The 27996-nt window shown below is 40.6% G+C and overlaps 1 protein-coding gene across 1 annotated transcript; it reads right to left on the bottom strand.

Annotated features, from left to right (window-relative positions):
- On the bottom strand, positions 1–27996 carry eepd1 (endonuclease/exonuclease/phosphatase family domain containing 1). The gene is made up of 8 exons (XM_046417741.1): positions 27755–27996; positions 26699–27624; positions 12557–12608; positions 3731–3841; positions 1808–1942; positions 1334–1472; positions 932–1126; positions 1–472 (listed from the first exon to the last, which is right to left on the bottom strand). The coding sequence occupies exons 2-8, from the start codon at positions 27544–27546 to the stop codon at positions 282–284; spliced, it is 1671 nt and encodes a 556-aa protein (XP_046273697.1). The 5' UTR covers positions 27547–27624; positions 27755–27996; the 3' UTR covers positions 1–281.

Raw genomic sequence — 27996 nt, 5'->3', positions numbered from 1 at the left:
GAACATCTATTAATTTCTCTTTATTTCATACAGATATAGAAAATGTTTGGCACATTTCTTTTTTAAAGTTCATTATATATAATTTGTCTGGACATTTTATGGCTCTATGACTTACCATTTAATATTTTTCACTGATAAAATGAAACCCCAAAGGCAATTCTCGGCACTTCTTCACATTCATCAGCAAACTCTTCGCTCCGTGGTTAACCAAGACAAAGCAGGATCCAGAAAGGACAAAGTCCAGCGTCTCCCACCGCTCTCTTCAGTGACCGTGGATGTTGTCACCGCTCATGTTTGGGCATAATGTCTCCTCTGTCCACCACTGCCATACCAGGCCTGCTTATTTCCTTAGGGGACACATATGCATAAAACTCAGCAACCACAGGGCAGTGATCTGATGCCACTCCACCCCAAGACCAGTTGTCCGGGATCCAGGGGTTGGTCAAGCCTTCCCGCACCACCATACTGTGTCCTGTCACAGGAAAAGACACAAGGAGACGGGAAGTCAGCCAACATGTAGGACTGCATAAGTCAAAGGATTTACACATTGAAGACTTGGCATTATCTTGAAAAAAAATGTGTTTTAACTGACTTTGACTTCAGAGGTGACTTGGCTCAACACTTGACTTGGATTTGTCTCAAACAACTTGAGACTCAACTTTGCACTGAAACCTGACTTAAACCTGTCAAGAATGACTTAGGACTTGGGACTCAAATACGACTTGGACTTGTCTCTGATAACTTGATTCTAGACTTAGACTTTTCAAAGAAATCTGACGTAGGACACAAATACAGCTTGTCACAAATGATGCAAGAAGTGACTTTTCTCAAATAACCTGAGACTCAGTCTGGCATACTTGTCTGACCCAGGGCATGCCTTTTATGAATTCAAATCTGATATTGTCCAAAAGTGCCCATACAGCGCACTTACCAGAATGGATCTTCTTGAGAGAGCGGCTCAGCCAGATGTTGTCCAGACAGCGGGTGCCCTGTGGTGAGCGTGTGCTGATGTTGGTGAACTGGGTGGATGGTATCAGGGGACAGAACTTCTCTTTTCTCAGTATGTCCAATTCTGAGCTCTGAGGAGGGGAGCCAAAATCGCCTAGCACCACCAACTCCTTTTCACCTGCAGAGGTTCATAGATGAGAACAGCATGAGTATCATAATTCACGTTCAGTCAGAGATGGAAGACATAGGGGCATGATGATCTGTCCGCGATCAGTTAAGTTTTGATCCCTTTATGGACAAATTGTGTGAATCCACTCAGATTGTCTGATTCACCGTGTGATGTGTGGAAGAGGTGACTCTTACAGGTCTAACATGACAGACTGACCTTTGAGTGTTTCCTGGATGGTGGGGGAAAGGCGGTGACACTTGGCCTCATCTGTGTTGTTGCTCTTGCCATTAGACTCTCCTGACGCAGCTGTCGCCTGCATGTGGACGTTCACCACCGTGAGCTCATACGAACCAACCTAACGGGAAGAGTCAGTCATTTGATTGTGGTCAGAATCCAGTTGGCAACAAAATAAAGCTCAGGGATATGCGCAAAGCTATTCGTAAGGATTGTTCTAACATGTGTGTAAAAAAATGTGTTGTAACTTCATTATGAAGTGAGCAAAAGTAGTTTTTGATGACCATTTTAGAGTATCAACAGTATCCCATCAGTATCATTTTTCCAATGTTTCCCATATCTCAGCAATTACTTTGGTGAGTTAAGCAAAACTGAAAAATCCCTTTACAGGACTGAAAAATATTTTACACACTTTGAGCATGCTACAGTCTGTTTTTGGAATCAATCACTACTCACAGAGAAGTGAGCCAGGTAGAGGCGAGGGTGGGTATTAGTCCCATTGCCATTGGCAGCAGGAGACTCCAGAACCGCAGCATCCCTCAGGTCAATACCAGATGAACAGTCCCATAGAAAGCCAGAGTAGCTCACTCCCTGGGAAAAGAGGATTGTGCGAAATGGTTCAGGTTTTCTTTCAAAGATCTACTACTAAACATCCTCAACATCTTACTAATTAATAGATTATGACCACTTTCTGTATCACAAGGCCATTAATATGAACTATATTTAGGCTTACTTAACTTCAATAATTAAGTTGTGATCATTTAATTCAGAGTGTTGGTGAGACTTTTAATAGCCCCTCAAGCAGCAGTCAGTCTGTGACTCACTCAATTTAGATGCGTGACTATTTATCAGTCCGTTAGAGAGACAAGAAAGGAGCACATTCATTGAAATGCAAATGTTACATAGATTTCCTGATCATAGCTTAATTGGATTCTTTTGTATAGTACTGCATGAGCCTTAATGTTCCTCTCAGGAGGCTCACAGCAGAAGGCATAAGACATAGAATGTTATAGATGAAAGATGAGCTAATAAGGCTTAGTCACAGTTATCCAATTGATATATTTTCTAATAATTAAAAAGACAGCTTGGTGACTGAAAACGTCCACTAAGATAGGATGATAAGATTTAGTAATCTCAGTGGGGACAGCCCAGTATTCTGAAACCCCAATAGTCTAAAAAATGTCCATTGAACAGAAATCCATTTGTCAAACAGTCCATTATCCTGAAAACAAAAGCCCACTGCTCTGCTCCAAAGGCCCATTGTTCCAAAAATACAATCTCTGCCTATGGGCTTGTAGTCAGGAAAATAAAATCTTGGTCCACTGAAATTCTTTCTAGTCTTCAACCAAGTGATTGGTCGATGGGGGAAATAAATCTGGACCTTATCTCGAGACTAATTAATAATGTGCCACTTTGGCGCTGATGCAGTCATCTTTCTCTCTCACACACATGCACTGTCTGGAACCTGCAGGAGGCACAATCAGGTGCCAACCCTCACCTAAAACAAACAGAGTATTTACATTTCCCGTATTTGAGAACGCACCTCACATGGACAGACGATCTCCTGCTGTGTGAAAAGGCGACTCTGGACTATGAATGTGTTACAAGTGTGTGTCTCCCTAACAAAGTCAGAAAGTTGTTGCTCAACTGTTGAAAGTTGCTGGGCAAAAGTGAAAGGGGAGTCTGTGGGACAGGTGGCCAAATGCTGATAAATATAATTATTCAGTACCTTTTTATTGGATATCAACCTTAGACTTGTATGTGTGTGTTGTAAAATACAATCTGGACTTTGTTGGGACACTGCATATAACATAAATAAAACACGACGCAATCATTTGCAAACAAAATGTATTTACCAAGAACAATTTTTTGAAGTGTTCCCGAGCCTCTTAATATGAATGGGCGTCATGCTAGTGAGAGGGTTAGTTAACTAAACTTTTTGTACAATCTGGGTTGTATAAGTAACCTCCATGCATCCTATGCGACCAGGGCCAGTGCCACACAGCTGACCCAGTCGAAGTAGAACTTTTGTGTTTTTGTATGGTGCACAGGAGAGAGAAAAATCCGGAGTCAAATTCCTTGTATGATCACACTTGGCAAATAAAGCTGATTCTGATTCTGATTCTGATTCTGATTCTGATTGTGAACAGGCATGGCTATCTGCTATGAGCTCAGCATATTCCAGCATATAACCTGTTGGAGCTGACTCCATCTGCTAGTCTTAGCTTCACTGGAGCGGCTGGAACCTTTGAAAATCACACTGAACTGCCTTTTCTTCATATAAGACGTATACCTGCTGTGAGGGCTGATCAGGCAAAGGTAAATTCAGCAGTGCTCTTGCATGCCATTCAGTGAAAATGTACTCTTTAAACAAATTACCTTGCTGGACAGTCCAGTGGGTTTTTCAGACACAACACTTTTCCACAGTCCTCGAGGCCATTTCCATTTCCGTACGCTGGCCAGCGTTCCTTGGTTTAACTCCACACAGAACTGCAACACAAAGCAGAGAGAGGACATTTTGTCATCACCATGCACCAAATTTGTTAGTTTTTTTGACAATGATGTAAATAATTTAAGCTGTCTGTATCATGAAAAGAATTTGTCTGTTGCTGAAGTTTTGAAGAACTGGCTATGTACAGCCTATGGCAAAAAGCCACAAGTTAATGCTTCAGTAAAACCTAGAAGGTCCAGATTAGCTAACCAGGCTAACATTTCTACAGTCACAACTGATTTTCTGGTCTTTCATCAGTCTTTCTGAAAACCTAAAAGATAATACTGAGATATTCTGGTCAAATTATTAGAGAAACGGATTAAATTATTATAGCAATTATTAGCAAGATTTTGCTAATAATTTTGTTTTTCCATAATTACAGCTGAATGCTTCTAAAAATGTTTGAAATTTTACAGTCCTATGGATAATATATTGGTGTATTTAAGGCATTTGACTTATGCAGAGTTAAACTGTCACTTTTTGAGATATCTTGTGACTTTTATTTGCAAATGGTGCAAATAAACATACTAAAATGAAATAAAAATGTTTTGCATATTGGCAGTGTGCTTATAATCACATCTCCAAAGTGGAGATTTTAGCTTTCTTAACTTGAGCAGCAGACAACTCAATAAACACAATGTATACACACACATATGTTATTATAATTATCAGTATTATTTATTTATTTTCTAGTTAGTGTCATGTGTGCAAGTGTCATGAAAAGACAATAACATTTTAAATCCCATGTTGGTAATATTCAGGTATATATTTCTTGATTTTGCAAATATCTTGGTTTTAGAAGGGTTATTTTCTGTAGTAATTATTAATTAAAAAACAGTGATAGTAGGCCAATAATGTAGGTAAAAGATTATTTAAAGGACCGCTTCTTCTCTTCTTGCCTTCCGAGCATCTGCCTGAGAGATATTAGCAATGCTTTTGTATGGCTAAAATTCAACACATTGTCAGTGCCAAGGAGTTGATAATTATTATAATCAATTATGATTATTAGTCATACCAACCTCTGTTTAGCTTCTGTGTGAAAGACATGACAAAGTGCAGTTCACAATTTTAACACTTGAGGGCACACGAACTGCTTGTCACCAAAATCTTGTTTTGCTTACCAGCCACTGAAACAATACCAAGTTCAGTGAACTCAAATAGCCTCATAGCTTCCTCTTACTCTCACTGAGCAAGAAGATGCCTCGTATGTTGACATCACTGAGAGAGGAATAAAAAAACAATAATGGTGTAATGTTCTTCTGGTAACCTGGCTAGGAAGTAAAAGAAGGAGGTGGAAGGAAAGACATGGAAATAACATGCTCACGAAGGCTGAGGCTGTTGCTTTGGTTCTAAATTTAACCTGACACACTCTCTGTGTGAGTCAGAGGAACTCCTCCTGCACGCACACACATATGTGACCTCTGCATGAGAAGCCCATGCAGACATGACAACCACTTCATATTCAAAGTTACAAACTGCAACAATTTAATAAAAAAATACACAATATATATCTATTATTATAGGAGGAGCTGAAGCTTCCAGCTTTCCCCAAATTACATTTGGGAAATCTGCAAGCTTCTAATGCTGATCCGTGTCCCCATATCATAACATTACAAAATACAATAAATGTACAACTGTATCCTGTAATACTTCATAAATATGTAAATAAAAGCACAACCACACAACATTTTTCTGTTGACACATAATGTTGTGAATAGCTAGAACGACCTGGTGGGGTGTCCTGGGACAAAAATACCCAGTTGCCTCCCAGTTCCCATCAAGCATAGTGTGCAGTGCAAACTAAACATAGCAGTTTAATTGGTTTTCCGACACTCATGGACAAACCTACAGAGCACACATGTGCATTAACATTAAATGTCAATGTCAAGTAGGTATAGGGACTAAACTTTGGTTTTTGTGGCTACTCCAGTTAGTCATTGAGGAGCATCTTGTGTTAGCTGCAGACCAACAGCTGTGATTTTGGCACTGCTGGACACCATTTTTTTAATGGACTTGTTATGCTGTATGGTGTATATGTGGCATCATTTCAGGTCATCATACTGGTCATCTTTGGCTGCTTTCAGTTCACTGTACATATATCACCATACAGTCTAACAGTAAAAGGTGTCAGCCAAGGATATGTAGGATTTAGCCTGCTTGCCTACTAAACAATATTGTGATATCTTAATTTAATATCCTTCACAGATGTAGAGAGATTTCTTTAAGGGGGGACTTCTTCCCTCATCTGAACCTATAGGGACTAAGAATAAAGGTTGTATGTTTGAATATACCGGGAGAGAGACATTGCTACTAAGTTCTTTTAAACATATTTTTTGGCACTTTGAGTACCGCAAGTTGCCATCTAATGTCATTATATTCAAAAGAAAGCAGGCATCTCTATAGTAACTATCACCAAAACAATACAATTCAAGCCAAAACAATCTAGATAAACAGCTCTACAGCTAAGAAACAGTTAACTGTCCCAAACAAATAAACAAATAGAAAAAAATGTGTTGTTCATCCTAATGTTCTGCATTCATGTGCAATTCATGCACATAATTTGTGCTCTTTATTGAATGATAAGCTTAAGGTAATTTGACTGAACACAACTTCATTTAGAAATATGCACTGTGTGAGTGTAACATAAACTGACATCATCATGTTAAAATTAGATTTTGAGACAGGGCACCTTTCCACATAAGATCAGTTAATGACGCAGGACCCGCCTCTGTTGATGTTGTGCTTCAGAAGTGCAAAGTAATCAAATTAGGGGCAACTAAGTGACACAACGGGACTTTGTGCCTGAATGCAACCATTATTTGGTTTCAGATATTTCTGTTGGAGCTCAGGGACTTGTGACACACTGTGAAAAATAAACTGCACCATCTTTAGTCACACTGCTTGACAGATCTACGGAACTACAAAGCGTTAATATATTTTGTCCCCACAGGGACTGAAACATAAACCACGACGGTTTCGTAACAACGGCACACAGCTAGATAACACTAATTAACACTGAAGAACTGTTACAAAGTCCATCAGGTCATCTCACAGTGCTACCACAGCTCTAATCAGGCTGCAGTCAGATATACACTCACAGAGAACTGCATGCACTTTTCACATCTTTGGCCCATCTTTGAGTAAGCTATCATATTAATAAAAAAGCAATTTCACACTAACATTAGGTCAGAAAAAATGGAATGGAAGAGTCAGCTAAAGATAGTCAATCAAATTTTAATTTTTAAAAAATGGGGGATGTTTGCAACATGTACCACTTTGCTTCTCTTGTAACAAAGAAGTCGTTAACTGTTTCCAACTCCTGGTGAGCACGGCCAGAATGGGATCAAACACAGAACCCCTCCAAGACCAAAGGGGACCAGTCTGATAATGATATAGACAGCTTCATTTGGGGACAGGAGAGACGTGAAGCAGGCGTACATACCATACAATGTGTTGATAAGTCCACAAGTATTTGTTTTGTTTTTTGAAGTCGGAATTTATTTATTCCTGTCTTTTCAACAATGAGATTTAGCTGATGTTATAGTTTGTTTTGATAAATAAACAAAATGTTCAGTCTCCTTGCTGGTTGTTCCATCTAACACACAGAATCATTAACATTACTACTTGTGCTGTTAACAGTGTCATGAATGGGCAGCTTGCTTTGTGTATGCCCTCAACAAATATATATTTAAATAATGAAATTAATATGATAACTAGTGAGTAATACCTAGTGGGATGACTAGTTGATTAATAGCTTGAATTAACCACTAATAGTCGAGAAGAAAATCCTTAGTTGGGGGCAGGGATTTACTTTCAGTTTTAGCCTCCAGGGGCCAATGAGCCTGTAAATGTACAAGGAAGAATTGCTCACAAGTATAACTTCGCCAGAACACAAAACACCCTCATAATTCAGCCTGCGAGGACAAAAGTGCAGGCATAGCATCCAGTCAGGGCCCTGGCAAGGAGCCCAAGGCCTAGAGGAATTTCCTGGCAGAGCGTGTCCTACTCTAACACCTGGTCTAGACCAGGTATAAGACTAAGGCTCATTTCTGAGCTGATTACTAGGTTGAATGTTAATCATGAGTACAGGAAGAGGATGTAAAATCTCCTCATAAACAAAGTTTAAATCTCTCTAAAGAGGAAATGAACCTCTCATTAGAGTTATCTTGCCTTGGGCTTAAGGATCAAAGAATTGTGACAGACAGCTTGATTACAAACAGTTCTTATGAAGTAAAGTCAAGATATCCTGGCCTCTGCTGCAGTATTTTGGAAGGACAGAATTGTCTCACATTTGGGACCGGGTATAGATATTTTCACATTGACCAAAACAACCCAGTACCAAGAAGTAGGCTATCAAAACCTCCTGTGACTGGGCCACTACCACAGCAGCTACAATACACTGTATGGTGTGGAGAAGTTGAGCACAGTGTAACTGAGTTGGCCATTTAGCACACTGAGATGCCACCAGAGTATTTGAAAGTGGCTATACTACAAGTAACATGTTAAGGCACCTCATCCCTTCATGTTGGCCAGCCGTACCGTGTTTGCAAGACCAATCAACGGCTAAGTTACTTATCTTCTAGTATTCATACCTTGCATTTCATTGCAACAAAAATCTCTTTCGTCGGGATCTAATAAGTTAAAAGGTAGCAAATTAAGTACTCTGTTGATATCTGAATCATTTCATTGGCACTTTGTAATTTACCCAGCCTTATTCACTACCTCCATAAAGATTATGTTTGACTCCATTACTGGTAGGAGTTTAAAATCATCTCCTAATCCTATTCAGTTCTTTAGTAACATGGTTGTAATGAAGACAGCAGCTCGTAGGAGCTGTTAGCAATGCTTGTTATGGGTATGTTTTGCTCTCAGGTCTCCCTTGGAAAAAAAAAAATCTGAATTTTAAGAGGCTGATTCAATAAAGGCTAAAAAAAAGTTTGTCTGAAGCTTCTTTCACTTCCATGGGTGAAAACCACACTCATGTTTCAGTCTGACAGCAAAAAAAAAACAAAAAACTGAATTGCCTCTTTAAAGCAGGATGTACAAATGAAGAAATTTAGGAGTCAACAACAGTGAACTCAGTGAACCTTGAGAGGAGTGCCAGATAAATGTTGGGGGTTGCCAGTATCCACACAACACAAAACAACATGGACAGAGTGTGTATGCGTGTGTAGGCTATTTACTGCTCGTTAGTTACTGAGTTTGCACAGACTGTTTGACACTAAAAAGTAAGGTTTTTATACAGTATGACTAATCCTGACTTTGAAAGCTAACCACAGACAAAGGCTTCCTTGACGACAAAACAGACAGAGGACAACATTCAAAAACTAGTGCACAGCCTGTGTTACAAATCACGCTACAAGTCCAGCAAACATGAAAATTCTTGTGGAAACTGAGATGCAGTGGAAGTTATGTTATTCACCAAAAGTTATTTGTCCTACATTTTTTTTGATAACATCAATCATCACAACTTCTATATTTATTTATTTTTTCAAAGTGATGTAAATTATGATAAGATCGTTGGAGAGTCTCAGTCCTCAGTCATGGTAGTAGCAGCCTGTTAACCCAAGTTTAGCTCACTCCATTTCCAAATTTGGATGAGGTGGCCACTAAGCAGTTTACTGCCTGCTAGCTTGATACTAATTTGACATATTCTAAGTACTGCAGTAGAATTTCTACTTAATTTGCTATATAAAAGAAACATTAGGTTAATTGGCTACTCTACATTGCTCCTAGGTGTGAGTGTGAGAGTGTGTGGTTGTTTGTCTTTGTGTGTTGGCCCTGCGATTGACTGGCGACCAGTCCAGGATGTACCCCGCCTCTCGCCCGTAGTCAGCTGGGATAGGCTCCAGCCCTCCTGCGACCCTGACGGATAAGCGGTATAGAAAATGGATATATATATATATATATATATATGCATATCCTGACACTGTAAATACATGCACAAGCAAACAACAGTCAAAATATTCAGTCCATAAAATGCCCTTCACTCATTGTGAGGCTAAATTCTTCATATATTTATATGTAAAGCAAGATATTTGACAATATTATTACAATATAATTCCACTAAATCATAATACTGAATTATTGTCAACACTTCATTGATACTAAAAGCAATAATTACATAATACTGCTCTTGAGATATGTCCTTCATTCCTAAAGAATGTTGTTCTTGCAGCGTATAAAATCCCATTAAATATAATCTAGATCATCATGTGTCATTAAACTCTCCAGTGAAAGCGAGGCTCATCAGATCCGTTTAAGGTCGGCAGCTCTTGAGTTACCCAGCATGCACAAGTAATGGCGGAGAAACTCTGACACTTTCCTACTGTTCAAATGAAGAGTTCAGTGAAGACTTTTATTTGGAATATGTCCTTTTAAGCCCTTTAACAGAATCCTAATGAGTTTTACAAAGCTAAGGCATAAAATATAGAGTGGCAAGCTGCACTGCATCAAGTGAAGTGAAAGATCTAAGAGAAAATGTAAGACATTCCTCATTCACTTTGCAGGAAGAGACACTGCAAGGACAGAAGATGAAGAGAGAGAATGTTAATGACTAAGACAGAAGAGATAGGAAAAGAAGCAGAAAATCAGTGTGGGAGGCTGGCAGGAGTGAAAGCACTGCAATGTGGGCTAGCATTTGTCCAGGGGTAACTCATCCTCCAGCACCTCCTCCTTTCTGTCCAAAATACTCTGCTGCTGACCTACTTCCCTTTCTACAGAGCTCTGATTTCTCTGCCAAGGATCCATCTGGTAGCCAATACAGAAAGTGATATTGCACGTATGCAAACAAGCGTGTAGGCTGAACAGGAACGCATCACACTTCTCAGAGTGCACTGTTGAACTCTGACATTTTATGGATATGCTGACATTTGCGTATTAATGCCGTCACTCTACATCTCTGCTGAGCGAGACAGTGGGTGATCTGACCCGTACGACAACATTGGTTCTGTTTGTGAGTTTATCCAGCGTTTTCCCCCAGCAATCCTACTGGCAGGCTAAGTTTCAAAAGAATTTAATATTACAAAATTTATCAAGCTTTAAAGGAACTAAGAGATCAAAACAGAGCCCTGTTAGCGAATTAGCTGTTGTGCTATTGTTGTTTTACTACACATCCTCTGTCAGAGTATAAACTGCTCCATCAAAGTGACATTAAACATTTCTGAGACAAAGGTTGATGGCACTCGAACAAATAGTGTGAATATTCTAGCTGTTGTTGCATGTTGTATTAACCAAAAATATGTTCTTGACTTTGTTTTTCATACTGAGTTGAATTAATTTGTTAGTCTATATTTTCTTTCCAAGAATGAGATATTCAAGGTGAGCAACAGCCATGTACAATGATCACATTGAGGTTCTCAGTTTTGATGCCCTATGATGGCCTATTTAGGGACCGAAACCAAAACTGGTGCTCACTCTGCCTGGCAACCTCTTTGTAACAGGAAATGCTGCACAAAATTAGTCAAAAAAGAAAGTAAATAATAGTTACAACACTTAACATCTAACACTTTGCTGTTTGTGTACAGTACAACAAATGAGACACATGTTTACTAAACTGTAGGTGTACTTTTGAAGTGTACTTTTCAGCTGTTTCCCTCTGCCTCCAGTCTTTTATGCTAAACTAGGTTAATTTCATCTCTTGATTCTAGCTCCGGACTTACAGTAACATATTAGTCAATATTAGGAAATAAGTGTAATGTTGGCTTATATCGGCTGGCTAAAACTACAATATTTCACATTTTACCATAATGTTGGCTTTGATTTTAGTCTTTAGACTGGGTTGGACTCTGGATTGTGGTGGGGGCCATTTGTTTGGTGATGTTAGGCTTCATTTATAAGCTAACGCTAGCTAGCGTTGCACACTGTTGGCACTGTAGAGGAGTGGAATAGAAGCAAAGCACTCGTAAGCAGACATAAACACCACAACCTTTGGATTGTGAGGCCTTTACATAGATATCAGTCCACAGGCTGTTATGAGTAACAAAGACTTTTTTGAGTTTGTCTTCTGGGACAGTTGTTTCTCAAACCTTTTTCACATCAAGCTCACAAAAATTAGACCACAGACCCCTAATTTGATAAAATTTTGTTCCTGGTTCCCCCATTTAATAAAGATCTTGCTTGTTTTTATTACAGGAAAGTGCGAAACCCATGACCAAAACAGTCAGAAATTCTGTTACTGTGTTACCCCTGAGTTCCTGAATCCCACTTTGAGAACCACTGTTCAGGAAATCTGGCTGTCACAGCTCGAAGCTCTCAGCCAAAATGTGCCGGCATCTTTTTGATCAATTCTTATATTTAAAAAAAGAACATGAATCAAAAACTAGTCCGATATATCCTTATTACTGACGTTGCTTAAGAAATCCTCCAACCCATAGCAACCACTGTCATATTTATAGTAATGAAAGCACAGGAGAGCACTAACACAGTTCAAACCCAAATGTGAGACTAGAAATAGAAGACATTTACACTCGGGAGACAGACACACACACTCATACAGATAGAAAGGCGAAGACTGGTAGGAAAGGGGACACATTTGCATAATAGCAACACCAAAGAGCAATGCTAAGTGAAACTTTCTGAGTGCATTTCCTTGCAGGGTGAGTCTCATTGCACTGCAGCTATTCATAATATCCCTCAACACATACAGCAGCAGTCCTTCCAATCAACCAATGTGACCCTGGTAGAGAACAGTGAGGTGTCAAACTCCAATTTACCTTATCAAGAGCCTCCCGCTCGAGCAGGTCCTGCACTGCCAGTAACTTGATGCTGGAAACAGAAATAGAGGATGAGTTTTACATTTACATATTCACATTTTAACTACACACAGCAACATATCCACACTAAGCATACTAACTTGACCGTTAACTGTGTCCACCATTTATTTTGTATAATAAAACTGTTTAACTTAACTTTAACTCTTTAAAGCCACTTTAAAGCAGCACATTTTCCTGTGACTGAAATATCTAATGATATGAGTATTTGTTTACAGAAAAATAATACAGTACCACTGAAAATTTGTGCAATACACATTTGTGCGATAGCTGCATGTGTTGCTGAATGAAACCTTTTTGATACTGCATCTTTGGGATGCCAAAGTCAGAAATTTCAAAATCTCCATATGGTCTCTTTGAAATTAAAATTGTGCAAATTTGGGCAATTTGTGGCTTAATATTTCACTCTTTTCATCTCCCAAGATTCTCTTGAGTCACTTAGTTTAAAGACATAACTAAGTGGCCTGATTGAGAGCTAGATGCTAAAACAGTAAACCAAGTACTAGTTGTTAGCTAACATTAGTCACGATGTGATACTGGTCATAACATGAAAGGCTGGAGCTACAAAATCCTTGTCTATGTTGAAAGGGTTTATTTTGTTGCTTATAAAATCATCTTTTTATGAGAGGAAGGATGAATTATTCCTCTTTCAAAAGCCGCATAGTAATAGTCAGCCTCACCCTTTTGGTCCAAATTAATTTGTGATTTGTTAAATAATCCATTTATACTCCAACATATGACCTAAATGAAAAAATTGCCCTCCAGCCTTTAGTTTGACCAATACAAAGAATGAAAAAAAAAATCTACCCAAATACACCCAAAATCATTAAAATTCAATTTAAGTGTGCCAGTACTACCTACGCAGCACTCTTTAATTCATAGCTGGTTTCTAGGACACAACAGCATCAAAGACAGAAACTAGAACCAGTGAGGATCAACACTTGGAAGGGAGACATTTTCTAAATTACTTTCACTGGTATTCAGCCATATATGATGGTTTTGGTATTATTTGATTTTAAGGTGTCTGTTAACTTCGATTTCTAACTCCACCCAAATACGTGAAGGTGAACAGAATTGTATCTGGTGCTCAGCGCAATGAAAATTTAGATTTACAAATTCGACAGGAACTCTTCTTTCCAGCCTATGAGTTCTCCGAATTAGTTCTCAGAGGAACTACTTCATTGAACGAGCAGTGCGTTGTAATTCGAGTCGGAGAACAGAACCTTAAATGATCAAAGTCATTAGTTTTAGTCACCTGAATTCAAAGGCAAGTAACACAAAGGTTTGCCAAACCATACACGTCTACTTAAAATGAACACACTGGAAATTTTGGATTTCAATTTTTGACATACACACTAATGTTGTATAATGCTAAAACCAGGGTTATATTCCATTATCATGCACAAAGTAAATTTTACACTGTGTAGCAGACTCAGTGTTGACACAACATATAGAAGCAGTACAACCCAAACTGGATCTGCAACATAACAAATAATTTAGCTCCTCAAATGACTTTTTTTAATGACTCAAAGAGCAGAGAATATATGAGTTTTGACAGATGTCTTAAAACTCTATCTGCCAAAGTTGTGCACTGTAAGGGAGAGGTCTTTACACTCCAATAAACATTTATCTGTTTACTTTTTGAATGATTTTCCAGACCAGCAGTCAGCACAATAAAAAGCAAAAGGTTTCTGAGAGGCACCAGCACTTTTCCTGCTGCCTCCAGTTGGCTCTGAAGAGGAACAGTTTTGCATTCATTTGCAACATAAGTGAGGAAAGCATCCTTTAGTATTTCATTTGGACTGACGTCTTTTCGTCGTAACTTTTCCAAATGACCTCTGCATATGAAGAAAGTCTTAAATAGTCATGAAACAAGAATTAAATAAGTTTCCAAACACCCACAATCTTCTAGAGCTCAATCTGAGCTGCTTACTATATCAGAACCAGAAGTGAAAAACTGCTGCTTCATTGAGTTACACAAGGCATTATTCTAATACACACCCTCAGGTCAGTCTGCAGTACCATATGCTAAACCGTTTCACAGTGGTGCAACACAATGAAATGAAGTTGGTGGCAATGCTTTAACCTCATTCACCTCTAACCTACTAATCTGAAATCAGCCACATAGAAAATCATATTGCATAATAGTCTTTTCTATTAGTGAAGTGCTGCTGCTGCTGCTGGGTATTACAGGGGCTCTGTTAACATTCCAGACTGACTCACATTCATATAGATGAGTGTTCCACCAAGGCTCGGTGACCAGCACCAGCAGCATGTGTAATGTAATCAGTCAGCACTTGTGAAGGAGAACATAAAGGAGTTGCAACACAAATCCTTGACATGGTTGGAAATTCAGCCATAAGGAGACGACTTTCTGCATTGACTGACCGCCATGTTGATTCTGTTATGCAGCATTCATGTCACACAGAATATGCCAGGGAGAACATCATTCACCTCATGCTCCAAGTTTTACAAAAAATGGAGACAATTTCTGTGGGGGCTAATACTCTTTTCACTGTGTACTATTAATGTAAAAACATTTAAGATTGCAGGATGTAATTATGAAGTTTCTACTGCTACATTTTGGACTACTTCTAGGTATGTAAACCTTAATCCCAAACACATCCACAAAGAGGCTTTGGGGTGAAGTGAAGTTAAAAAATGTGTGGAAATCTCAGGGTCTGTTAAGACATATCTTCAGTGTCTTTAAGTTGAACAGGCTGAGCCCTAAATGTCCTGTGCAGAGTTTTGCTGATGTGTTGGTGAGGATTTAATGCTGTCTAGCAAACAGGGGGTCAGGGGATATTTTGTATGCATTGTGGTCACTCTGGCCGAAGGATGGAGCAGTGTGTTTTAATTGTCCAAAACAGAAAGGGTTGATCCTAGATCCTGGAGACCCTGTAGATTTCATGGCAGTATGAAAATGGCCAAAAATTAAATGGAAAAAATTGTGTCATCACATTTAGTATTTATGAAGTTTTCAAGGAACAACTACTGAAGACAAATGGTGCCACAACTGTAGACAATAACAATGGATGATCAACAAACACCAAGTGTCCAGAAGTTTTATGAACGTTATATATAAATATTGCTAGGTTTTAGGGAGTTTTACTGAATAAAGGTACCCTGCAAAGTTTTTTTTTAATCACTACTCATGCCATCAAGCATATAGCATGAGTGGGTTGCCGTTTTGTTTGTATCCTGCACACACACACACACACACACATGCATATGGATGATGGCTGGCTCACTTGCTGGAACACCACAGAGTCCACACGAAAGTGGACCGACACCCATCTTTTCTAGCACTCTTGTTTTGTTGCTTGGTCTGGACCAGGGTTTGACCGACAGTTTTCCCCCCAACAACACACACTAGCCTGGGAGACAGACCTGGACTCGTTTTACCAAAGCAAAGTGATTAGGTATGAAAAGAAAAACAACTCAAAAATTGGCTTGGAATATCTGTTGGGCCTCAAGACAATATAACTATTTGTTTACAAAAAACCCCACATCTTTATTTCCTAGTTTGCTTCTTTTGACATTAGTTAGTGTCAACTATTACTTAAACTTAAACTTCCATTACCAGTAACTGTGTACGTTAGATTTACGTCTGTTAAAAATAAATCGATCACAGCTCTTCAGAATAATCTTATCACTACTTAGAGATCTGTGTTTGACATGTCTCTCTGGCTTCTGAATGAAACAAAGACGAGCGTATAGTTTTAGTTTGTAAAACCGGCCTAACATACATCCAGACTAGATTATCAGCATCCAAAAACAGACAGCTAAAGGTGAAAGAACTCTTTACATAACAATATCAAGTAATTTACAAATGAAACACCATTAATAATCCGTATTTTAGTTTTCCTGGTTTTGCTTGACCATCCTGCTCCACCCGACAGCACAGCCTCACGTTGCATAACACACAGCGTAGCAGAAACTTTGTTGCCTTTGTGCTAAACAAGTTCATGGATCCTGTTTTCAGAACAAACAGGCCTGCAGTAACAGAGACAATACCCCTTTCCTCTCCTGATCGCTTTACAGTATGAAAAAAAAACCTCTCACAGAGACCCTGCTTCACTCTTTCTGGCTTAGATCCAGATCCTCCTGTGTCTACTGGCAGGGATTCAATCCCAGCACACACTATGCTGACCTGAGGTTCAGCCCTGTCATCAGGATGTGAAGATGCAGACTCAGTGATGCAGCCAGTGCTGTGATTGTTCTATCAGGCCTTCAGAGGTCAAGAGTTTGAGTCCATAGGAGATACAGTTAATCTGATGTGCTTTTAAAAAGATGAAAATAAGCACAGGCATACATAAGTGCAAACATACAATCAAAGGTTGCAGACACACTCCATAACATTGAGCTGGATTCTTCAGCGTCACCATGACAACAGAGCTTGTTATCGATGCAGTGAATATTTTACCCCTTATCTACCGTTGCCGCGCAGACACAAACAGAACATGATGAAGCACAACAGTCATCAGCATTGTCAGATTAAAGCAAATCTGAGGGCAGAGACAAGGTTGCGTAATCAGAAGTGACTAGCAGCAGCAGCAGCAGCAGCAGCGGAGATGACCTTGAACAGAAATAACGCCTCTGAGGATTTTCTATCCCTGAATGAGGAAAAGGGCTCCAGGCTGCAGTTCAGCACAGCAGGCACATTTAAAAAGCACACGGCATGATGTGGTGTTGACGGCGATGATAAATGCACTTCTGCTTTGGGGTGGTTCAGTCCGTCTCACTGCTGTTTTGTAAAAACCGTCACATTGGTTTTAGTTCCTCTATCAGCGCTGTAACCTGTAGCCTTTTTTTTTGTGGCCACTGTCAGGTAAAAATCTTTTATATCCAACAGTCTGCTTTTCATCAGCAAAGATACATAACTATGAATGTATGTCAAGGGTAAAATTAGCTTCACGTTTATCTTGACTTGTAAACATCTACTACATTCATTTAAGCTAAAAAGCAGTATAAATATATGCAACGCAACCTGCAAATGTGAGCTGTTTCTGAAGCTGTGAAAAACTGCACATTTATACTCTGAAATAAATTTCACAAAAGCATGTATTTGACATTATTTTTAAGTGACTTGATTCATTTTCTCCATAGTTAAAATGGTATAGAATGTCTCTGATGGCATGCAAAAAAGTGATTATATCAACTATACTTTTTACTACAAATTACATTTCTCAGATTTGCCCATTTCTAAATTTGAAAAGCACAATGACACATTTGCTTTCAAACTTTCAGTCTCTCCAGTACTTCTAAGGTAATGCATCTTTTGTTGCAAACCCCCTCATTAATGCGGACTTCCATTTAGCTTACTAGTGACCACAGTCAGTCAGTTTGATTTGCTGCTGCAGGAGACAAACAAAGCCAGATCAGCTTTGTTTATCAAAAGAAGCAGGATTCAGAGAACTGTACTGGACCGAGTGACTCCTGGTTGGCAGGGCTTCCTGGGCAATGCCCCTAACTCACTGTCAACCTACAATGAAATGCTGCGCCAATGGAAATTTCCACATGAGCACCCAACACCCTGCGTCAGCTCAGCACAGACCTTTGCAGCACCCTGTCTTCATGACCTCAGCACCCATGCTGGCCTCTGTCTCACTGGAATCCTTTAGGTTGTCTCAGTTAGTACTATGCACAAACTGAAAATGTGAACATCCAGCATGTCATGTGTGTATTTTTCATAATGCTGTCAGTCTGTGAAGGGATTAAAGGAGTGTGTGATGTTGCTGCCAAACACTGTGCCTGACTGTCTCATAATCCTGGCCTACTGTACAGATGTTGGGTGAATCATCTCAGCAGTTGTACTGGGCTTGTGTATGTTGCACTAACCAATAGGTGCATGCCCTCCCGGCTGCACAGAAAGCCTGGCAGTGGCTCTGCCGGGGGTGAAGATGTATTTTGTGTTTGTCACATTAATTTCAAATTAATTGCATCCTTGGTGCAGGTACTGTAAACATATGAGATCATAGTTAATGGATACTGGCCATCACATGCCAGCATATTTCTTAGTGCTAGTTTTTCTCTAAGTTAAAGATATAGTTCAACATTCCAGCTTTGTATAAAGATTCCGTCTGCTTCCAATCTTTGCACTATATCTACACTATGTAGACATAAGTATGGGGATGGGGCTGTTTTTCAGGGGTTTGGGCCAGGCTGCGTACTTCCAGTGAAAGGAAATCTTAATGCTTCAGCATACCAAGACATTTTGGACAATGCTTTGCTTCCATCTTTGTAGCAGCAGTTTGGTGAAGGCTCTTTTCTATTCCAGCATGACTGTGTCCCAGTGCACAAAGCAAAGTCCATAAAGACATGGTTGGATGAGTTTGGTGTAGAAGAACTTGACTCACCTGCACAGAGTCCTGACTTCAAAACCAACGGAGATTGTGAACCAGGCCTTTTTGTCCAACATCAGCACCTGACCTCACAAATGCTCTACTGCATGAATGGGCAAAAATTCCCACAGAAACACTCCAAATCTATTATAGTTGCAAAGTGGTCTATGTTCTTACAACACAATTTGATTAAAGACCCTGCTGGTGTAATGGTCAGGTATCCCAGTGCATGCAATGAATGGGGTAGCTCCCTCCCCAGTTAACAAACAGACATAAGATTAGTATCTATCTTCTTTTATGACTCCCCAAACAAAGCATATTATCATGTTTGCCAAAATCTGAAGGCTACATTTCCTACAGCCAACCTGAGCCCTGGGGAATGAGACGGACACGCTTTCTCAACAGACTTTTGTCTCAGTGAACATTTCAAAATTTAAAAACAATGGCTTAATAAAACAGGAGCCAATTGGCTTCAAGCAGGAACAAATCCACTTGTATGTTTCTCCACCAATTTTTACACATAGTACAGCATTGTGTGTTTATGACTAACAACGCCTGACCAAAAGCCATGACATGATTCATTTTTCCAAGTGAGGTCATGAAAGTACAGCACAGAGAAACTCCAACAAAATGTTTACCTGTCACATATCATCAGAAGCCGGAGAAACCTACCAGAAAGGTTATCAGTGCAAATGAGCTAGAACAAAACACTAGAATGTTGTCCAAACCGTGTTCCTGGCATGTTGTGTCTCTGTTTGCAGCCACACCTTGAATGAACCTCGAATGAGCCAAATGCTTTTCATTTGTGAAAGGAAGTAAATCTGACCTGTACTGACTGCCATCAATATTAGTTTAATGCTGATCTATCTACTGAAGAAACAGCTCAGTCAGAAGATACTGCTGAAGTACAGCTCAGTTCACTTAGTCTAACAACTATATCGCATGTAGTCACTCTCTAAAGCAGACAGAAATAATGTCAGCATGATTTTCAGTCTTATATTTTAGTCTTATTTCTGAGTGGATTTATTGGAAGGGCTTCATTTCTCTCAAGCCTCTGAGTGGGCGTTTCAGAGTGCAGAGCAGCATGGAGAGACGAAGTAAGCACATTTGTGCTGGTAGCTGTAACTTCCAGGATGAGGACAGATTGCATTTTGTGAGTAGCGCTGTTAAACATTTAGGACCACACCATTTAGGATATCCACTGAGGGCTTGTTTTAAGCTGTTCAGTGTACTACATTTGACCAACTATTTAGCTACATACCTGCAAATTGGTGTTGGCAGCACACCTTTCACCCAGCTGAGGTCAATGTGCAACATAAAAGTAGATTAGAGGAGGACGTTATTTAGAAAGCTGATTGGGTTGCACTGATTGACTCCCTAAAGAGTTATATATTTATTTGTGCAAAGATGGGCAAAAAGACAAATACAGAATCTGAAAAACAGACAACTATCAGAAGGATATTTACACAATAAATGAGATGCTGAAATCGAATAACGTGCTCCGCGTAAATGCAGCCAATCACAGTCACTCTGTAGTGGTGTTATGAGATTGTAGTTCTCCGTAGAGTATTGATAAGCTAAAGAAGGAGCAGGAGAAGATCTGATTAGGTGGTAATATAATTAACAAGAGAGTGATGACAGCAGCAGCCATCTGTATGCCTGTCCCTCAAAGACTAGGAATATCACAGACAAATCATTATCATATAATTGGCGTCACTGTGGTGTAAACACTACACACCAGCTATCACCCGTCAGCTACCTCTGCAAACAGACCTGGATTTCAGTCAGTACGTTAGCTATAGATTCTATTCTGTGCTTGGTTACATGCTTTGAAATCCCGCATTCTGTTTGCCTAGTAACTGATTTGTCAGATACACAACTGAGTAGTCAATTAGCAAAAAAAAAAAAAAAAAAAAAAAAAACCCACAACAAACCACAGCAGCTATGAGACTTCTGGTGTGGTGTCTCTTCCCTTTTCACTGCCGTTCTGAGGGGCTACAGATGGCTTTTCATAGGAACTATGTGTGATGTCAGGCTGCTGCTCTTACGATCATCAGCCTTGTCAGCAAGCTCGGCAGTTGACTACAGACACAGCACCACTGAGAACAAACCCTTGTGACTTGACATTGTAATGAAAAAAGCAAAAACAACCTTTAGTAACCTTGCGGCTTCAAAGCTGACACTGACTTTCCTCCTCCAGGATCTAATGACGACCAACGGAGTCATGTAGCCAGCTAGAGGACTATGCTGTGATATTATTTTTTGGTCTGATTGCCCAAAAAATAATCAATAGAACACCAGCTGATCAATCAAATCCATAGTACTCCAGCTTGGCACTGCACTGAATTTGACCTCATATCATTCATGGAAAGGCTAAATACTTTCTCCCAAAATGAGAGATTACTCCCTTTACTAAAGTCATGTCAGTGAAGTGCACACTGTGCTTTCATGATTACTGGCCTGGCTTGTCCAGAACGATTCATACAAAAGGAAATCGAAGACAAATGATAATGTCCAGTATGTCCAGCACTGTTCTTTGGACACGCCACTCCTCATTTTTATGTTTTAATTCATCATTAATTTCATCATTTCCTGTGTGCATTTAAGTATCCGGTGGTAAACTGGATGAAAATAAGCTGTCACACCGTATTCCCTGTTGCCATCCCACTTCATGGTTTAGACAGCAAGGCTGTATTTTATTTGTCACATAGAATTCTTGCTTAATGCAGCTTGGAAGTTGCGCAGTACTGCAAGACACAACATCAGGGATCGTGTGAATGTTTGAGAGAGACACATTCTTCTCTGTCACATGGTGAAAGAACCACAGACTGACGAAGCACAAACAAACACTCCAAAAACAGAAACGTCTTCAAACTGTCATGTAGAAGGTGAGGATCCCTGGAGCTGAACTGACAGCAGCACAGCTTTTCACTACTGCAGCTCACATCCACACCTTTATCCATATAAATCCTACATTTAAGAGCTAGTGGTGGTTCTTTCACTTCCCTTAAGCCCAGTGTGTGGCTGACTAATGGCTGGCTGATTACTAACATCAGCAGGCCCTGGAGGCTGTGGTGGCTCAGCGCAGTTTGCTGCGTAACCTTTGGTAAGTGGGAGTTCATTGAACTATAGTAGCTCTCTGCTTGTGCCTGGAAGAAAGCCAGGAAGTGTGCAAACTCAGGCTGGATCTTGTGATTGTTCACACAGGAGAGCCCAAGCCCTGTGCAAACACACCGTATCTCCTCAACAGCCTCCTCCGCCTCAAAAACAATGATCCCTACAATATCTCGATTACGGTTGTTACCCATGACTTTGGAACACAGGAAGTGGGGGGCATGAGTGATGGAAGTGGTGGAGGTTTTTAAATGGATGGGTGGGTTTGGTACGAGATGGAAGCAGATCTCAGATGGAGTCAAAGGCAACGAGAAGGCTCTAATTGAGACACATGACAGGCTTTCTTTGATCAAATGGAGCTGCTATGTGAGGCTCCAGGCTTTACCTGCTGTTTGCAGGTTTGGGTGTGGTCGAGCTTAATGATTGTCCTGAAAAACAGGGGTGATTGCAATCATGTTATATGAAGAAAATCTCAATCACCAAACTCTCTACAGTAAACTGAACATTTTGTGGGGCCTTCACTATCAGCATGTCTTAAGCTGGCCAGAGCCATAGGTCAGAGAAAGTTGAATTGTTTAAAAGCATCTGGTTATGTTATGCCCACTGCATGCAGTGATTGGCCAGGTGTGTGGAGGTGTGGAAGTGGTCGTGGTTTCAACTCAAGCTTCATTTCATTCTTCACATGCTACTTATGTATGAGACTTTTGTACAACGGCACGAAACACTGTGAATGTTTTAAAGAAGATACTGTCTGAAAGTATGTGCCACTATGTGCCACCTAACCAAAAATGTGATGGAGAGATTTTTGTTTGTTTGTTTGTTTGTTTTGGGGGGGGGGGGGTAAGGGATATGATGCACTGCATGAGTTTTCACTTTCTAAAGAAAACTGAACCCTTAGGGTTCCAGAAAAACCCAAGTCAGCCTTAAGAACTAACTGCAACAAAAGCCACGTAACTGCATTGTCTTAAGGTCTCAATATGCTTTAGGCAAATTAGTTGGTACAAAAACGTTGTATTAAGGCAGAAGTGTTGTATCTGTTCTACACAGAGCCAGTTCGAGGCAAGATGAAAAGCCTGCTGTCACAGAAACAGGAAAGACACAATGAATTGGATGAACCTGGAAAATAGCACAAACGGTGAGACAGTCTCTCCCCAAAAGCTTTCTCTTTAAAGAAAGCTTGGAAGAGAAGCTCATACCTCGTCATCTTTCGGCCTCCCCATGCCTGACCAATCGCTGCGTGAGGAGGGCACGGTTGTCGAATGGTTTAGAAAAGATTTTACTGTCTGAAAAGAGGTCATAGGCGCTTTTATAAAAGTCCGACAAACACTTTGTTCAAAGATTACCAAGGCCGTTGCCTCATATCATCTTTGGCTACCTCATTGCTTTCTGTTAAAGTTGCATGTGAGGACACGCATTTGGCAAAGACTACAACCAGCACACCCAGCATGCATCTGAAACAACTAGTGTTAGTCCATATTTTTACTCCAGAGAACACGGTGGAGAGACACAGCTAAAGAACAAGCCAACTGGTTTCAATCTGCTATGGATGTACTGTGAACTGTTGAATGGTCATATGCTGGAAAGAAAAATTAAGAATGTTCCTAATTAAAAAATTTCACCTGGCACAGTCTTAAAAGGTCTTGTTGTGGCTGTTGCTCTTTGCTTTTCATTGTCAGCCAACAGTTCTGCAGAACCATTTGGATACCAAAAAAGGACTGGGCCAGCTCCGGCACCTTGTACAACATGACCAATAAGACTGTGCTACTAATTGTTTGGCCTTAGATACTGAGCAGAAAAATACTTTCATGAGGTGATCAAATGAACGTGGACCAATATTTCCATGCACTGTGTGACAGTGTACAGCATCTTTTGAAGATCTTACATCCAGGACAGTTTTTTTCAATAATATCAGGGGTTTTTTTTTTTTTTAGAATTGAAGTGAGACCATGACAGTTCAGCTTGTATGAAAAACAAGTATACAATCTGAAATCAGAATAAGGTCTACTTTGTGTCTTAGCAGAAGCAGATGATCTGACAAAGGCATTCAGCAATGTTCAGTGACATATGTTTTCTTTTATCGGAAATTACATTAAAATGACCAAAAATGACCAACCAATTTTGGTGTGGGGACCTCTACTTATGACAGCGAACAGAATGTTTAGGAGCTGGGATGGATCATATGATGGTCACACTGCAGAGGACACAAATTAATGGCAATGGTTTCAGATGTAACAACATGCTCTACAGAAATGCCCTCTCATGACTTCCCCCCACTCTTCAAAGCAGCCAGGCAGGGTACTGCACAGCTCCAGGCACTTCATCTGGCAAACCCAGATAGTGTAATTTGGTGCCAACAGACACTGAGTAATGCTGGTCACACCCTGATCGACAAAGGTGTATTATGAACAAACATGGCAAGCATGTAAACACTCACGTGAGCAGACCAAAGTAAATACCTTGGAAGTCATGTCACACTTACTGTAACTATCTCAGCCTAAGATAACAGCTTCAATAAAGTAATCTGAGCAGCCTGGTGTCGAACAAATATATGTAGAATCCCATTGAAGTAATCTAGTTATTCAGAGTTATTCTTAAGACTGTTGTCAGAGTTTAGCTGGTAGATTAACCTGGATTCACAGAGGCCTGTTTTCCTGCTTAAATGTCAGAGTCAGTGCAAACAGCATGGTCACTGCTCTCTCTACTCCCTACTCGTTTACTTTACAAGCAAAACCTTGTCAAACAGCAAAACCGTGAGTTAAACAATCAAACAAAGCTTGTACCCATTACTTTAAAGTAAGTTTGGCTCAGACATTTGCAGCTTTAATAATGATGAACAGCCTCGTAGAGAGTTTAGAATGGAGATGTTACCCTGTTCTTCCATATTCACATGTTACCTATTCTTGTTTGGTGTTTTTCATTAAATACACTGACTTTATTTTAGGGCTAAGCAATATACAGAAATGCCATTTTGCAAATACTTTGACAGATACTGCAATATGAGTCACGGTTTTAGTGAGAGTGGTATTTTTTGTGCTCCATTTTCACTGAGGAAAAAAATCTAAAAATGAAAATAATGTGAATTATGCTGTGGTAACTGCCGAAACAAGCAAGCCCCCCTCATGTCTACTGAATACAATTTGTAAATCAGGGCATCTCTGTAGCAATGCAATCTTTCATTTAAAAATATTGCATCTCCTGCAATTTGGATATTGCCCTCGGCCATGGTGTGATATTGTTAATGTTCTGATTAATTAGTTGGCCCTACTTTAGAAGGGCCAAAGTCGCCTCCACCATCTGAGGAAACTGAGGTCCTTCGGAGTGTGCAGGCCCCTCCCAAGGACTTTTTATGACTCTGTGGTAGCCTCTGATATTCACTACGCTATGGTCTGTTGGGGACCGGGACAGGAAGAGACTAAATAAGCTGGTCAGGAGGTCCAGCTCTGTCCTGGGCTGCCCACTGGACTCTGTGGAGGAGGTGGGTGAGAGGAGGATGTTAGCCAAGCTGACATCCATCATGGACAACACCTCTCACCCTCTGCATCAGACAGTGGAGGCTCTGAGCAGCTCCTTCAGCAGCAAACTGCTACACCCTCAGTGTAGGAAGGAGCTACAGCAGGTCCTTCATTCCCACTGCTGTTAGACTGTACAACTCAACAGTGTAGTTCTCATTTCCTCCCTTATGAGGACTTGTATATAGCTGTATATTGTACTGTGTGTACTGTACTTTGTAAATTGTTAATTTATTTTACCTCTATATTTTTTCAGTATAGAGGTAGGATCAATAAAGGATCAATAAAGTTCATCTTAACTTATCTTATCTTATACTCTGCTGTATACTGCTGATTATTTATTGTCATTGTGATGGTTTCTTGACCAGGTGGTTCTCAAAGAACTTGACCTGGGTCAGTTAAGTTTGAATATAATAAATGTGTGGAAACAGTTAATTATATATATGTAATTTTTGCCTGAAGCATCCTGTAAAAAAAGTAAAAAGTTTTACTAGCCACTGAGTCCAAAAAAGTCAACCAGTGTTATTTCATTACTGATAAATGGGTTTTATTAATAAAAGTCAAGACAACGTCTGGTCCCTGAACAAGCAAAGATGAGTACTTTGAAGTGTTTTAACTGTCCTTTTTAAAACATAATGGTTAATCTAGTTTCTGTTTTCATGACCTTAAACACAGTAATAAAATTTGACTTCAGCTTTGTTTACCCACTGCAAAGTTCATTTACAAAACTGAGAAATTTGCTGAGAATAGTCACCACGGGAGCACAATCTTAACTACGACGTGACTTAAAAGTCTAGGTAATGTTGTACTTAAATTAATTAAGCAAATTGCCAAAATTGTTGATGAATTCACAACATAATTTGTGAGATACTTTCCTCCTATCAAGAGGCCTCTGTGCTAAGAGTGGACCGAGAGTGAACCTGATTTCAGCTTATTAAAGACAACATGCACAACATGATAACTCACATGATGGCCCACATCAAATTAGCTGTTTCTTCTAAAACATAAACTTCTAAACAGCTATGGAACTGAATCAACAAAAACACCATCTGATTAAGTTTAAATTGACACTTCAGATGTCATGAATGAGAACAGGTCAGCCGGGAAGTTCTACTCACTCATTCTCCAGCACGGTCATGCACACAACCTCTTTGACCCCCGGGTTGTTGGCCTTGTCGCAGGAGCAGCCCTGCAGGCTCCAGGTGCCCAGGCGCACCACGGGCTTCCCGTCCCGCAGGCCAGGAGGGGGCTCCACATTGGGCCGCACAGAGATGATCTGGGTCGGTCCCCCGGGTGGGAGATCCAAGTCGTCGCTCATGAGGCTGAAAGAAGTCGGGCTGGGATGGGATTTGGTGGTGCAGGTCAACCCTCCATTGGTGTTGGTGGACGGCGCCCTGGAGCGCTCCACAAACACCTGGAAGCGGATTTTGTCCAGCAGAGAGCTGTTGATGTGGTTGACCCTCACCAGGTCCTCGATGCTTTTGAACGGGCCGTGTTCCGCCCTGTACGCCACGATGTTCTTGGCTATTTTCTCCGAGATACCTCGGATGCTCATGAGTTGCGCCGGGGTAGCGGTGTTAATGTTCATCCCAGTGCAGGACTGGTGATCCAGATCTTTGCGCAGGGAGGACGGGGAGTGCTGAGACGAACTGGTCCTGCTGGAGACGCATATTTCCAGTTTGATAACTTCCAGTTTGGTGGCCCCGATCCCGCTCACCAGAGCCAGGTCTTCCACCTTTTTAAAGCCCCCGATACAGTCCCGGTACTCCACGATATTCTGCGCAACAGTGCGGTTGACTCCCGGTAGAGTCATGAGTTCCTCCTCAGTGGCAGTGTTGATGTTTAGCCGCTCCTGGTTCACCAGAATGTGGCCGAAGTTACACGCAGCGCTGAATTTGCGCTTGCCGCAGCTGAAGTCCGTCGGGTCCTTGGGGATGGAGCGGTGGCAGCCCAGACTCCCACCCATAGCTCCAGCGTGTGTCACCGGGGCTCGGATCAGTGCAGCGGACGGGAGCAGAAAGCGGGCCAAGGCAGAGAGAACAGGCTGAAAAAGCAACCACCATGGAGACCAGAGAGGTGACAGTCACACAGATTTCCACATCCGGACATAGAGATAACAACTTCTTCATATGATTACAGGCATGTTCATCTAAAATGATATGAGACATACGCACCACAGTCGTCCTCAGTCCTGGCTACATGCTGTATGTATCGCCCACACCGGTCTCACGGCTCTCTGTGTCCTCTGAGGGAGATAAGAGCCGCTGGATATACAGGCTCTACTGTAAACTTTGGCCTCCAACAGTGTTCTGGGTGACTGACCACAGGTCGGCCTCGACACACGCTCATCTGACAGGGAGACGCCAACGCTCACATCAATACAAACCATTGCTCCCAACGCGCGTCAAGTCACGCG

Source organism: Scatophagus argus, chromosome 17, assembly GCF_020382885.2.
Source record: "Scatophagus argus isolate fScaArg1 chromosome 17, fScaArg1.pri, whole genome shotgun sequence".
Lineage (NCBI taxonomy): Eukaryota > Metazoa > Chordata > Actinopteri > Scatophagidae > Scatophagus > Scatophagus argus.
This window is presented reverse-complemented; position numbering and strand designations above follow the sequence as displayed.

Coding starts and splice junctions, on each gene's coding strand:
- eepd1 (XM_046417741.1), bottom strand. CDS start 27,546: ATGGGTGGGAGTCTGGGCTGCCACCGCTCCATCCCCAAGGACCCGACG. Junction 1,127..1,333: donor CATCCAGGAAACACTCAAAG/GTCAGTCTGTCA, acceptor GAACCTCTGCAG/GTGAAAAGGAGTTGGTGGTG. Junction 473..931: donor TCTCAAGAAGATCCATTCTG/GTAAGTGCGCTG, acceptor TTCCTGTGACAG/GACACAGTATGGTGGTGCGG.